Raw genomic sequence first — 14378 nt, forward strand, 5'->3', positions numbered from 1 at the left:
CATTGGGTCCAGCCTCCAGTATGCTATTTGAGACAATATATTCATGTGAGCTTTTTAGAAACTTCTCTAAAAAGCTCACAACAGGCTGTGGCCAATTTTAGGGGGTTTCCAGATTAGATCAGCAAAGATTAAAGAAAACCGCTTTACCCGGTGTGACTCGGTGCTCAGTCTGGAAGAGCCCATGAAGCATCACTGTGATGCTGAGTTTCAGGTCTCAAACTCGATTTGTGTCTCCAGAGATCACAGGCAGACCAGGCTGTTTGGGTAGGTGTGGCATCTTTTATTAAACCAGCTAAATAGTTGGGAATGTTGTTCTTTGCAAGCTTTCGGGCACACGTGCCCGTCTTCAGGCGTAGGGAGAGTTTGAGATCACATCCTCCTTAACAGCGCTGTATGGAGATGAGAGGAGAGACCTGATGCCCACCCACCAGCCCTCTGTGCACGCAAACTTGCAGAGAGACCAGAGTCGAGCCCTTCCCCCTCTGCAAGTGCAAAGTGTCAAGAAGTTAAACGAGTGGAGGAGATCAATCAACAAGAATGCCCTTTTTTTAACAAACCCAGGGATTAAATCAAGGCTTCCTGACCAGTGATTTAAATCCTGACTTAAATGAAATCCGCCCTGGGTGCTGGCCTGTTACCTCCACCTAGATCGCACCTTGGGGCTGTGCTTGTCACTTCCAGACCCCCCGGGCTCTGTCCCTTGTGATAATGCACGAGATAGCTGTTGCCCCCTTTTTCTGTAGGTAGGTTTTGTTGCAGCTGCGATCGTCTGGGACACGCACGAGGAGGCGGGTTTCTGAGCTGATATAGGGGAGGAAACGCGGTACAGAGCGCTGGGCTGGGAGCCAGGACACCAGCACCCTGCTCCCAGCCGCACCGCTGACTGGCGGAAGGTGACACGAGAGACTTTGCTTCCTCACTATGTAGTTGAGTCTCTTTTTTTTGGTGCAAACTCAATAAAAAACTCCTCTTTGTACAGCTGTGAGTGGAAGAGCAGCTTAGCAGAAGCACACGTGCTGTTGCTGCCGGTGTTTGAAAGCATCCTAAGAGCGCCCATTTTTGTTCAAGTTCCTGTTTCTCGGGGGCTCCCCAAAACACAGTCTCAGCATTTTTTAACCATAAATAGCAAGGAGGGAGAAATGGCCAAGTGAAAGCAGGTGTCAAAGTCTCTCGTGCCGCCGCCTTCTGCCGGTCAGCGGTGTGTCTGGGAGTAGGGTGCTGGTGTCCTGGCTCCCAGTCCAGTGCTCTGTACCGTGTTTCCTCCCCTGTATCAGCTCAGAACATTTGGGGTGATGGTTTTGGGTGGAAAGCAGCGTAGATGGCTGATTTCTTCCCACACACAATCCCGGCGGGGTGCGGGGAAGGTGTAGTGTGATGAGCACCTCTTCCTCCCGCATGCAGCTGCGGTGGCTCTGGGTACTTCACACATCTCCTTTCTCGCGCAGCCGTTTCTAGGGATGGGTCTCGGCGCCGGTGAATTGAGGATCCCGTGCGATCGCCCCCAGAGTGTTGTCTGGTCTCTTGTCTCTTCAAGGTTTGTAGAAACGCCCGGACACTTCTCCTGGAAGGAGAGTTACTACCGATCCGCCATGTCCCAGAGCTCGCAGACCAGGGAGTTCCTGAGCCCAGAGGTTTTCCAGCACATCTGGGACTTCCTGGAGCAGTAAGTAACCAAGGGGCCTGTCAGAGTGATGACATCGCTGAGGATTTGGGGGGCCTCTGGGTCTGGTGGGAGCCTGGTCCAAGTCACTAGTGACTCCTGGGTGTTGGTGGCTTGAGTGCAATGGGTCCGTGTCGCGAGTGGCCCCTTCGATAGTCCTGCAGGCGCCCCGGATCCATGATTAACGGCCTTGCTGCCCCCTTGGTCCTTGCCAGACCTGCGCCCTGCCTATTAGAGCTGCAAACGCAGCTGGCGAGATGCTTTTGGGGTAGGCTAATGGGCTGAGGCTAGCTGGCAGGTGCCTGACCGCCCCCCCCCCCCACAAGGAAATCCTGGACCTGGCTGTTGCCCTGAATGGGGCCCAGGTTTGGCTCGTTATCTCAGCGGTCCCGCTTTGTCCTCGTAGGCCGATATGCTCTATGCAGCCGATCGACTTGAACTTCATCGATGACCCGTCGGAAAATGGCCCCACGAACAAAATCGAGATCAGCATGGACTGCGTCCGGATGCAGGATGCGGACCCAGGTGATCCCATGTGGGTGAGTAGCAGGAAAAGCTTCTTTAACTGTAATCCTGCTAAGTTTGATGTTCCCCTTCAGTCAGAGCCCTCGAATATCAGGAGCTATAAGGGTTTCCTTGCCTTTCTCTGTGGGGCAGGTCTTTTTTCATAGGATCTGGGCATCTATTACCTAATTCCTTCCCCCGCTGGCAGTGGCAACACCCTTGTCACCCCTGGCTTTACCTGTGGCAGGTCATGAGGTGTCTGCAGTGCTCCAGATATTATGCACTGCAGGCTCATGGATAGGTTTGACACGGTCGTTTTGGGGTGATTCCTCCAATTAATGGTTGCTTGTCAACACAGGAGGGGACTAGATGCAACAGCCTAGATTGCCAATTTGCATCCTGATATATAAATTTTAGTTTTGGCAAGATGTGGCTAGTGTGCGCGTGCAGGGCTGAGGCTGTTCACAATTACTCTGCACTGCTTCTCGAAGGCACGCACCTCAACATCCCCTGATTGTGGGGCAGTTTCCTCTGACCCTTTCTGACGGTCTTGAATGATGGGGAGCGAACTTGGATGCAAACCGGTCAGGAGTCCGTTCAAGCTCTGTCTACTGACTCTCGCTTCTGCCTGCCTGGGACAAGCGAGAGTCAGTAAACTGTGTTTCCAATGAGATGCACCTTGAGAGGGGTTTTAAAATAGTAAATGGTGAAGAAATGGTAGGTGGGAATTTGCTATTGACTCTCACAACACAAGAACGGGGGGTCGCAACAGGAAACTAATAGGTGGGGAGTTTTAAACGAACCAAAAGAAGTTCTTTTCTGCACCGTGTATAATTAAAGGTTGGAGCTCGTTGCTGCTGGATGTGGTGGAAGCTGATGGCTGAGCTAGATTGAAAAAGGGACTGGACCCATCCTTGAAGGAAAGGGGCATCAGTTGCTATTGAGCATGGGTGGTAGGGAAACAGCCTGTGAACTTGATCTTCCAAATGCTGGAGGCTGCAAGCGCGAGGAACAGGGGGCGTGGGAAACCCTGGTCAAACCCAGGTCACGCTCCCGTCCAGCCTCCATTTCTCTGTCCTGTTTGACGCGGCACTGGGCAAGATGGTCTAACCCGGTTATGTTCTAGCTCCAGGTGTTTCCCCAGCTCTTTCCCTGCCCGAGAGGAGGTGTTGGGGGGCTGTGGAGCCAAGCGACGGGCTCTCTTTCAGCAAGAGCACTGCCGTATCTACAGCAGGGACCCAAAGGTCTGCTGGTGGCGGCGGGCCGTCCAGCTGCAGGCCGCAGGGCGGGCTGCCAGACCTGTAAGTTCAAGGGCTGTAATATCAAGGGCCACCATGACTAGCCCCTTTGCAGTACTTTGTGGACCACATGTGACTCCTGGCAACCCCGGCTTTGTTGGATGGAGCCTGAAGTGCTGCAAGGCTTGCAAGGGGCGCCCGCTCCTGCTTGCAGGACAGCTTCTCTTCTCGACTTGCTTGCTGTCCACACCTGGACGGCTTGGCATTGTGTGACAGCGAGATCCCCCTCTGTGTCATCTTCCAGCTGTTGCCGGCACGCACCTTCCTTGCAGCTCTGCCTTTCTGCTTTATGAGTCGGGTAGGTCTCTAGTGTTGAAGCCGCCTGGCTGCTTCCCCTCCTGGCAGGGATTATAGTGCTTGCAATTTAGAGGTTTCCAGGCCTTCTCCGCTCCCACCCTTCATCCTGGCAGGCAGAAACTTCATAGCATCCTACAGAAGTGGGGCTGGAAGAGGTCACATCTATCCAACCTCCTGTTTGAGCCAGGTTCACCTCTGTCCAAACCATCCTTTACAGATCCATTATCTAGCAAAACTACGGTCGACCTTGACGCAACCTGAGGCATCACACCCCAACTTGCCAGGATCCCACTGGATCTCCAGACTTTCCCGGAGCTCCTGATTCATCCACCCGTGGGGGGGCAAGTGGAAGGCCTGTGTCCGGGGAAGGTCGCCAACGCCTCCCAAACGCTTGCATGGCTGTGGTAGGAAGGAGTGGTCCTGCTCAGAGAGGCTCCTGGCCTTTAAGAAGTGGGTTTCCATTAGCATCAGTCATGCCTTTCAAACATCTCGGGCTTTTCAAAGGCAGCACCTGTAACCTCGCCTGCAAAGCTCGTGCTAGAAGCCGGACCAGCTTTGCTGTGTTTAAAGTCTTTGCACCGTGGCTTCTAACACGGCCAATGCGTGCTCCGGGTCCTCTCCTCTGACTGTCTCGAGGACGATCTCCCTATCTTCTGTTTGCCAGAGCAAGGGAGGAGCGACGAGGAGCCTTGGAGGCGATTTCCACGTGGTTCTCTGGCTTCGGGGAGGTTTGATCTTGGCCTTTCAGGAGGCGTTTCCCCATCTGCATGCAGGGACTTGTTTGATTTCATTCATGTTCAGGAGTGTTGCACAGGATTGGTTTCTCCCCATGCTCCCATGCAGCATACGGGCACATCGAGCCCTTTTGTAAGCGCCGTGGGCTCTGACATTCGTTTCTAAATGCGCCAGCCTTGCAGCGGGGGACAACAACCCCTGTGCTCGGTCAGGCCCCATGCAGAAGGCTTGCTAATGCAGCGTCGACCCGGTGCAAACGGCTCGGGCTGGAAGCACTCCCCTTCCCCCATAAATTTGCAAGCCTGGCTGACAGGTGACACCCCCGTCTCGCCGTGGAGAGGAGTCCGCCTTCGCTTTGCGGCGGCTGGGGCCAGTGGCCGCTCCGGCTTGCGCTGGCAGGGAATGCGTAGCCCCGGGGAAGGCGCTTGCCGCCGTCGCGTTTCATCTGCAATCCCTCCTCCCTCCGTCTCCTCGCTTCCTGCCGATCGCTGCAGGGCAGCTGCTCTCCCAACACCTGTCTGTAAGGTAACCCCGGCCCCCCGTGTCACCGGCAGACGCGGCGGGCCAGGCGCAGGTGATTGGAGCGCGAGAGTTGAAGAGGGCAGATAAACACGGAGGAATGTAGTAGAGGTGGAGGGGCTGCGCGAGACACCGCGGAGGTCTGGAGTATATCTTCCTGCGGGCAGATCGAGGCCAGCCCTCCGGCTGCAGTGCGCAGCCGGGCAGAGCAAGTCCTAGAGCCGTGTCCAAAATCAGCGGCTTTCCACTGTCCTCCGTGGGGTGCAGATGAAGCTCTGGGATGGTGCGTGCCCCTCTCTTTAGGGGTAGTGCAGGTTTTGGGAGGCGGGGGAAAGGGTCTTGCCTCTGCTGCCTGGATGGGCCTGTCATTAAAAATCTTACTGCTTCCCTATTAGGAGCTCTGTCTGCTTGGCTAAATGCAGAGCAGGATGAAAACCACCGGCGCAGGGTGAAATACTAATATCGGGGTGTGACGGCCTGCGTTGCAGGTGCAATGGTGAAGTACACGTGTGCGCCATCCCGATCAAGGAGGAAGCAGCAAGCGGAGCAGCAGATCGGGCAGGGGGAAGGTGCGGGGTTCACTTGTGGCCAGAAAGGTCGGCCTCTGCTGCTCTAGTGCATGGGTCTGCTGTCGAGTGCTTCAGTGCGTTGTTTTAAGGGCGAGAGTCGCCTTTGGCCCCGCTTCGGTTGAACTGGGTTGAGGCGTAAAGCAGGCGTCCTTGCAGCTGGGCTTTCCTCGGTGCTTCCTTTGCGTCCACGTCCCAGCCGAAGGGAGCACATCCAGGTCCAGGATGGTACAGTGTATTTGGGCACAGCACGAGGAGTGTGGGTGACGTGGGTTTCAAGGTGAGGGGCACCAGCCCACCATGATGCAGGAGCTCAGCTGAGAAACGGGTGCCCCGCGCGGGACGTTGCTTGTAATATGGCGAGAGAAGGAAACGCAGGACTGTGGGGCGGCGCGCCAGGAGATGCGGGGAGACATGGGTGCGGTTTTAGCTCTGCCACAGGCTGCCTATGTCACCCTAGGCAAGTCCCTTAACCCTGGTGGGGCAAATGGCACGTCTCCCTCTTGCAGGCAGGCTGTGGGGATCGGACCCTAAAGGTTGGGAAATGCTCACTTTTGGCAGGGATGAGGGCTTTGTAAATACCTTAGGACCAGCCATCGGGGAGAGGCTGAGCTCCCAGGAGGGGTTTAGGGAGGGAGAAGGGGGTTGGCTCTGTGGATCCCACCAGGACTTCAGGTCTCAACTTGACACACTTAGTTTGGCCTCCGATTGACACGGGCCAGAGGCTTCCACCTCAGGCTTTTGCATCCCGCCTTATGACCTCTGGCTAGAGGAGGGTAGAAAGAGGCTCTGTCTGGGGTTAATCCATAAGCCTGGCTGCTCTCAGGGCAGTGCATCGTTGCACTAATGAGGGGTCTGGGCTGCACGATTCTGCCCCTGGTCCCAGTTTTCCTGACGGCATGGGCAGAAGACGAGAAAGCTCCTTGTGAGCTGGTGCAGATCAGACGATGTCTCGAGAGGTGGAAAACCCCTTCTAACTGATCACAGCCATGGGAGGAAGAGGAGGAGGCTGCCTTTTCTCCCCCTGAGCTGAGACTGCCTGTTCCCACCCTCTGCTTTGCAGAGGAAACATCCTGCTCGTGCCGTGGCAGATGAGCGGGCCCCTTCCAGGGTGACCAGGGGGCAGGATGGGATGACGAGGGAATCGGGCAGGACTTGAAGCATCTGGCGCATCGAAGCTTTGAGATGCAATGGGATCCTGGCAAGTTTGGGTGCGATGTCTTGTGTTGTGTCAAGGTTGATGGCAGTTTTGCAAGTTGGTGAGATACTAGATTTGTAGAAGGTGTTTTTGGAGACCGCCTCTGGGTCCCTCTGGCTGCTGAGACTTCCTCTTCTCTCCCTCGTTTACTGTATGCCAGAAGTGGGGTCACAGGTTCCTTCTCCAAGAGATGGGAGTCCAAGCTCCCTTCTTTGGGAAGGGGTGGGAGGTGGGGATCGAGGGGGTCACTACCCTGGGGTGAGCAGGGGGTTGCCTCGTGGGCCACATGCACACATTTCACGTGGCCCCCGTTCCTCTCTCCCAGACTCAGCTGTGTCATCCCCTTCCTTCTCTCTTCATCTGCTAGCAAGCACTCCCCCAATAAGAGACGGCCGGCTCGGCAGCGGTGCTCCCCATCGGCGCCTCCCTTATCCCAGATGCTCGGCGCTCTGCCCCGCGGTCCTCGCTGCAGCACGGAGACGTGACGGTGGCTGGTGTCTGCGCGCGCATCGGCTGTCACCTGTCCCTGTCCGTTGGCTCGTGGCTTTCTCTCGGGCTTGTCCCAGCCAGATGGGCCCCTGAGCTGCGGCCTGGAGGGGCGCGGGGGGGCTTTAGGGAAGCTCTCCGGCGGCAGAGATCTCCATGTGCCTCTGCTGCAAGAGCTGCCCAGAAGGCTTCAATCCCCCCGGGGTCACTTCTTCTCCTCCCTGGGACAAATCACCGCGTGCATCCTGGCCCTAGCCCCGGGGGCTGGCACGGGAGCTCCACGCGGCCCCCGAGAAGCCGTAGCCGGGGGCGGCGTGCATCTCATCTGAAGTGAGGCGGCAGGGCCAGGTGAACTCGCCCCCCTCCTCCATCCCCCTACCCCTCCTTGCACATGCCTTCGCTGCATGCCCCTGAGGTAGCCGTCCTCCCGGGAGCCTCTTGCTGAACCAGTTGAGTGGAATGCCTTTCCCCAGACAGTCGTCGCGGTCAGGGCTTTCTTAATGTGCTCCAAAAAGAGAGAGGAAAAACTAAATAACCACCCAGCCCTCTGTCAGCCTTTGGCAGGGCTTTGCTCCCGTCTCCTGCACGGCTGCGCCAGGGCGGCTGTTGCACGGGGCGAGCCGTTGGCGTGCAGTGCTCACAGCCAAGCGTGCTTTTGTACCACCCGTGCAACACTTTATCCTCCCGGCACCGGCCGTTTGGGTCCAGGGGCTTCACAATGGTGGGGGTCTGTAGTCGATGCTCGGGGAAGGGTCTTCTCGCCCGTCATCCCCACGTTCTTTGCTGGGCTGTTAACGGGCAGCGATCCCATTAGGTTTCAGTGTTAACGCTTGGTTCATCTCGGTGGAAAAACCCCATTCTTTTCAACAAAATCACCCAAAGACTGCTCTCCCCTCTACACGCGTCCACATCTAGACTCTCCCTGGCAGGACTTTATCAGCTCTCCGCCGGGAGGAAATCTTGTCGTCTCCCCCCCAACCAATGGAGCTAAAAAAGCTGCGGGTGCTCAATGAAGTCTTAAGTTTTCTGGAGAAGCCCCAACGTGGGTACTGGCTGAGCATAGCAGTTGCCGAGCTGGCAGATAGATCGTCCAAATAAATCTCTTTTATTTTAGTAGCACTTAAGGGGCAGGGTTGAGGTCCAGGGGTCTATCGCAGGAGGTGTTCACCTGGCTAATGAAGACAGCGCAAGCCCCAGAGAGCTTGCAGATTGCTATGGGCTGGGATGCAGCGGATGCTTTGCTTCAGACCCGTGCACGATCCTGTGGGCTTCGATGGAAACGCTTTGCTGTGTCCAGGCCAGGGTGGTCTGCCTCTTGCAGCATGGAGCCCTTGGAAGCAGATGACTAAGTTGTGAGCAAAAAGGTGAATCTGTGCAAAGGAATGGGGGTGGCTGGTCAACACACGTCTTCCACGAAGTAGAGCCGAGAACTGCATGGGCATCGTGGCGAGCAGGACGCGGGTCTCCATGCAAAAGCTGGCTAATGCATGGTGTGCTCTTCTGGACGCAGCCTTGAATCTGGGTCAGCAATTAGCTGGGCTCACGGAGGAGAAATATAGACAGAAGTAAAACCAGCCTCCTGGGCTGAGGCATCAAGGTGGGCTGTTGTGGTCTTCATTTCCACCCCCAAATATTCCTGGAAGGGCCACAGAAGAAGGGGGGAGGGTTTCATTCAGAGGAGGTACCTGCTCAGGTGATGCCTGACTGCCTGGGTGCAGGCTTGAAAGGGTTTCTGATGCTTGCCAGGTTTTATTCTTGTGCATGCAGGTGCCACTTTGGTTGAACTGGGTTGAGGCTATGCAGAGCCATTCCCATCGTGAGCCATTTGATGCCTCTGCTGTGACCGCCCCGTAGTCTGTACCCTGGCATCGGGTGCATTTGTAAGCTCTCCCGTCGGAGGCTTAGCTCCGTCATGTTGCTGGGTGATTGTCTTTTGCAGCTTATGAGCCTCCAAATTTGTCTCTCCCCGTGGCTTGACAGCCATGTCTCACAGGGGGCTTGTGTTCAGAAAGGATCAGCTCAGTCCCCGGGGGTGATCGAAGCACATGCGTCTCATTGCATGTGTCCTTTGGATAAAACCTGAGGGTCTTTCCAGTCTGCCTGGAGACTGGGGCTCTCGTGGCATTTTTCACAAAGATCAGTCCCTTTTTTTCGTGGCTTAGAATCGGCGGCATTTGTTTGTGACGAGCTTTTAGATAACGAGGAATCGCCGATGATCCAGAAAAAATCAGCACGTGCCGCAACCCATACCCTATGCTGTCAGCGGCACTTCAGGCTCGTTTAAAACTCCTTCGCCCCGGTGGGAGTGCTCTGGCACGCTGGACTGCTCTCCCTGGATCTGAAATGCAGCTTTTCTGCTGTCAACTAGGAAGCAGAAACCGATTCCAACCCACTTGAGCGGTGGCGGCGGGAAGGGTGGATTTTGTGCGGTGCGGTGCAGTGTGCGAGCTGGCAGTGGATCCCAGCTTGTTGATGCAAGGATGCTGGTCGGGGATAGGCCTCGTGGCTCTGCACTACCGAGCATCCTGCCTGCGTGCAGTACCCCACAACCAGACCGGGGTGTGCTTCCGGGAGGGATCTCTTCCCCAGCAAGCATTGGGGGTCCCACCCCCTCCATGAGGCTGCGCGTGTGGTGCTCGTTGGGGTATGAAGCAGAAATGTGCAACCGTTCCTTAGAAGTAATCTTCATCTGAAAGCTCTGGCCGGTCTGGCCTTTTCTGTTGAGCAAAGGAGGAAGGCTTGCTTTTCCTGAGGACTAATGTACTGTACTGCTGGGGCCTGTGCTGACGGGCGGACGTCATCCTTGGTGCCAAATACTCCTCCTCCTCGCTTTTCCCGTTGCACCTTGCAGTGGGGTTAGAGCCCTTCAGTGGTGCATGGCAGAGCCAGCCTCGGCCCTGGCTGCTCCGACACGCTCGGGTGCCACTTCCTGCCTGATCATCTGCTCTGCTTTCTGCTCCCTGCCCCATGCCTGCTCTGCTTTCTGCCCCATCTGCCACTCCTCTGCTGTCCTCTCCCTGATCTGTCGCACGCTACAGGTGTGCCGTGTTACTCGTGGCACGGGGGTGCCTCGAAGTTCCTCCTGTGCCTAGGGTTGTCCTGTAAATAGACACATGTGAAATGTGTTGTGCAAACTTTATATTGAGCCACGTGCCCCCGAAAGGCTTCATCGACGCTTCCACGGGCACAGCCGGTCACACTCCTTGGTGGCTTCCAGATAGCAGTGCTTTCATTTTCAGCATTTTGAGAGACTGCTGAAGCAGGACAGCTCTGCATTAGAATAGCATCGCTGTTGTTCTCCGAGCCTGCACGATATCGCTCCTGCGACATGCAACAGCCGACGTGCTGACGTCTAAATGAGACGGGGAACAAATTGTTAGGCAGCGATGGACACAAAATCAATCTGTGCTGGGAGTAGAGTGAGAAGTGATTTTATGACCCTGTATTAATACGGCCACAAGTGAACTTCTCCTTTGTTAATGAAATGTTATGTTTGCAAAGCTTGACTGTGGAACAACACGGCTCCCGTGCACCAGAGTATAATTGTGTCAGGTTTGAGAAGCTGAACTCTAATCCCTGTCAGAAGATAACATGCAAACGCGCTCTCGCTTCTTTTGATATGGGCAGGTTTAGGGGATGAAACGTTACTGGGTATGTTGCAGAGCTGTGGGATTGGAAAATGGGGGCTGGAAGGGACCTGGCAGGGGGTGGGGGGTCTCATCTAGTCCAAACCCTTGCTCCAAGCAGGACCAGCCCCAAGTGCATCTGGCTAAACAAAGCCTTGGCTGGGATGGTCTTCAGCCTGCAAGGATGGAGAGTCCACCACCTTTCTGGATAACCTGTTCCAACTTCCTAGTAAGAAAGTTTGTTCCTAATATCCAACCTCAACTTCCCTTGCTGTAACTTTAGCCCATTGCTCCTGCCATCTGCCCCCACTGAGACCAGTCCAGCTCCAGCCTCTTTCCAGCCCCCTTGCAGGGTGCTGAAGGCTGCTATTTAATCCCCCTCGGTCTTCTCTTCTGCAGACTAAATCAGCCCATTTGCCTCAGCCTCTCCTCACCAGTCCTGTCCCCAGCCCCACAACCATCCAAGCTGAATGGACTTCAAGGGATGCAGTTAACATGTAAAGCGGACTTTAATTAACTTCCTTACAGGGAGAAAAATAAAATGTTTTTTTTTTTTCCCTTCCCTCTTCATCTGCTAGCAAGCCCTTGAAACAGGGATGGAACTTGCCATCTTAATATGAGATAATTAAGACAATAGAAGCTATTAAGATAGTAGCACCTACAGCCTCCTGAAGGCTCTTCCATTGCAAATGGAGTATGCTTCCTTCCCTGAGCCCTCACTTCAAGCACAGACCTAATCTATGGGACAGGGTCCTGCATCATGCACCTGTCCAGCTCTGTGAATCCCCCTCCCCTGTGGTGCCTGGCAAGTCACTGCTGGTCTGCCAAATTGTCGTATCCTATAGGCAGGCTGCAAAATCTTCAGGGCTTTTCTGGAGCATGGTGGCTTTATAAACTCCACCGATGTCTCTAGACACTGCTGTCACACGGAGGAGTAAAGCTGCACATTGCAGTCCTTGGGGTGAGGGGCGAGCGGGCTTTGGCAAAGCCAGGTTGATGGGAGGCGTTTCTGCGTGCTGTCCTGTGAAACCCCGGCAGAGCAGCACTTCTGGGGTGCCACGTGGGCTGACCCGTTGCATTGCAAGGAGCCTTGCACCGTGTCCAGAGCTTAAGGAGGGGATGAGAGACAGCAGCTGCATGCAACAGGCAGACGGAGAGGAGGGCAGGGGAGCAGTGAGACAGTTTGCATTAGCATCAGGAAGCCTGGGAAAGGTACCCGGGGGCTGGGAGTTTCTTTGAGAAGGGGATGGAAGTAGTATGATTGCTGTCCGATGGCTTTTCTTTTTGCTCTGGCTTGGGGACAGCTGGCCACGCAGGACATATGGCTTTGATATAGCCACGTAGCCCACGTGTCAGTGATGGGTGACCTGCAGCATAGCCACCCCGATGGGCCGTGGGGACCTGCTGCCTTCTCCACTGCTCATGTGAGGACCAGTCCAGACTGCCTGGCTTCTCTCTCCTTGTATTATCATTAAGGACAAACCATTTGCCAGCACGTCTTCTGCTTTCCCCTCTAGCAAGGCCCTACCTCTGACCTGCTGTACACCAGGACTGGGGGAGCAGGGGTTGCCTCAGGGTTTTTCCGCATCTCTTGTGGCAGTAGCCAGTGCTTGCGCCTTTTTCCTGTAAGTCATGTGGCTGGCAAAGGCTGAGACTTTCCCCTTCAGCTTTGGAGCCACCCTTGCATAAAGTGCCCACAGGGGAGTTTCATGTAGGGATTACGGCAGATGTGGGGCATGAAACCCACGTGGTTTCCTGCCGCAGCCTTCCGCGGTGGCTTGGAGTGAGTTATTTGGCATCTCTCTGACTTGTCCTGTTTCCTTCCTCCCCTCTGCCTCCTAAAATTGCCTGCCTTAGCAGGGCTGCATGCTTAGAGCATTCAGTGTTGGCAAAGCACTTTCAGATACTCGGATGGGAGGTGCGAACTCAGAAGGAGGTGAAGCTCCCAATCCCACTTGCAGGAGATGATAGCGCTCCTTTCCATCTCGCATCAGCTTTTTTATATTTATTTATTTTATTTCCTGGGCTTCCAGAGCCCTGTGATGCTTTTTGTACTGGCTCGCCAAGATTTGTGTCCCCCAAAACCATTGCCCTTTAATCGGAGCCTCATTTGAGGGAGATGCTAGTTTGAGCAAATATTGGCAAAGCAGACGGGGTAGTTTTGTTTTGTTTTGTTTTTTATGTAGAGGGTTGACACAAAATTAGGTGGTTAAGAGGAATATCAGGAATAAAATGCAAGTGGCATTTCCATTTAATAAGTGCTGTATTCACCAGAGGGCTTTTCAGATGTGCATACAACAGAAACCTAATTGTTTCTTGGGTCTCACCGCTGCCCTGTATTCCCAGCCGTGGCTATAGGACATGTGTTCCCGTTGAGTTGGGTGGGAGCCAGCTCAGCCATGGAGCTGCTGAAAGCAGGTGGGAAAGGCATGATTGTGCAGAGACACAAAATCAAGATCTTGTCTAATCACCTTGTCTGGAGAATTGGGTCATTAGAAATGAGGTTTGGACGGGAGCTCAGGAGGCCACATCTAGTCCAAGCAGGACCAGCCCCAACTCCATCATCCCAGCCAAGGCTTGGTCTACTCAAGGCTTCAAAGCCTCCAAGGATGAAGATCCCACCACCTCTCTGGGGAGCCTGTCCAGTCCTTCACCACCTTTGTCATGAGAGAGGTTTTTTCCTAATATCCAACCTCAACTTCCCTTGCTGCAGCTTGAGCCCATTGCTCCTTGTCCTGTCATCTGCCCCCACTGAGACCAGCCCAGCTCCAGCCTCTTTGCAGCCCCCCGGCAGGGAGGTGAAGGCTGCTCTTCAGTCCCCCTCGGTCTTCTCTTCTGCAGCCTCAATCAGCCCGTTTCCCTCAGCCTCTCCTCACCAGTCCTGTCCCCCAGCCCCACAACCATTTTCATTTCCCTCCACTGGACTCTCTCCAACATGTTCACATCCTTTCTGTAGTGGGGGCCCACAGCTGGACACAGGACTCCAGATGTGGCCTCCCCAGTGCTAAATAGAGGGGAAGAATCACTGCCCTCAACCTGCCGGCAACGCTTCTACTTTCTGGTCGTGTGCCCTGCTCCTTTTGAACAGGGCCCAGCAGTGGGAGGCAGGCTGCTCTGGGGCTGGGAGTACCATTCCCGAACCAGTGTGGCCAAACGGTTGTGAAGGAACTGGTTTTATTTCACAATCTTCCCTTCTGCAGCCTTATCTCCCTGCTTAATTGGCCCCGGAGGCACTCGCACAGCTCTGCATCTTCAAGCCCCGGGGGCACGCTGCAGCTAGCAGAGCTCAGATAGGCAGCAGGCGCAGATGTTTGCCCAGGGTCAGAGGATGGGGCTGTTGTGACAGTCTTTTGGGGAAGGGACAGGTGCGAACTCACAACGGAGTGGCTTTGGCCTTAGTTTTTTTTCCTCTGAAATGGGAAGAATTCATTGAGAGCTGCATGTTGGCAGCACAGCACTGATTGAGGGCTTTCAAAGCAAGAGGAAAAA

At 55.0% G+C, this 14378-nt stretch overlaps 1 protein-coding gene across 2 annotated transcripts in view; it reads left to right on the forward strand.

Annotated features, from left to right (window-relative positions):
• Positions 1-14378, forward strand: part of TP63 (tumor protein p63) — a 122381-nt gene that overhangs the window by 28312 nt on the left and 79691 nt on the right. For both annotated transcript variants that reach the window (XM_090051428.1, XM_090051427.1), the window contains 2 exons: positions 1535-1663; positions 2067-2199. In XM_090051428.1, the coding sequence (XP_089907554.1) occupies positions 1535-1663; positions 2067-2199 (262 nt within the window). Of the gene's footprint in view, positions 1-1534; positions 1664-2066; positions 2200-14378 lie in introns of those variants that run through there.

The sequence above is a fragment of the Crocodylus siamensis genome, chromosome 6 (genome assembly GCF_052110815.1).
Source record: "Crocodylus siamensis isolate JL-2025a chromosome 6, ASM5211081v1, whole genome shotgun sequence".
NCBI classification, from domain to species: domain Eukaryota; kingdom Metazoa; phylum Chordata; order Crocodylia; family Crocodylidae; genus Crocodylus; species Crocodylus siamensis.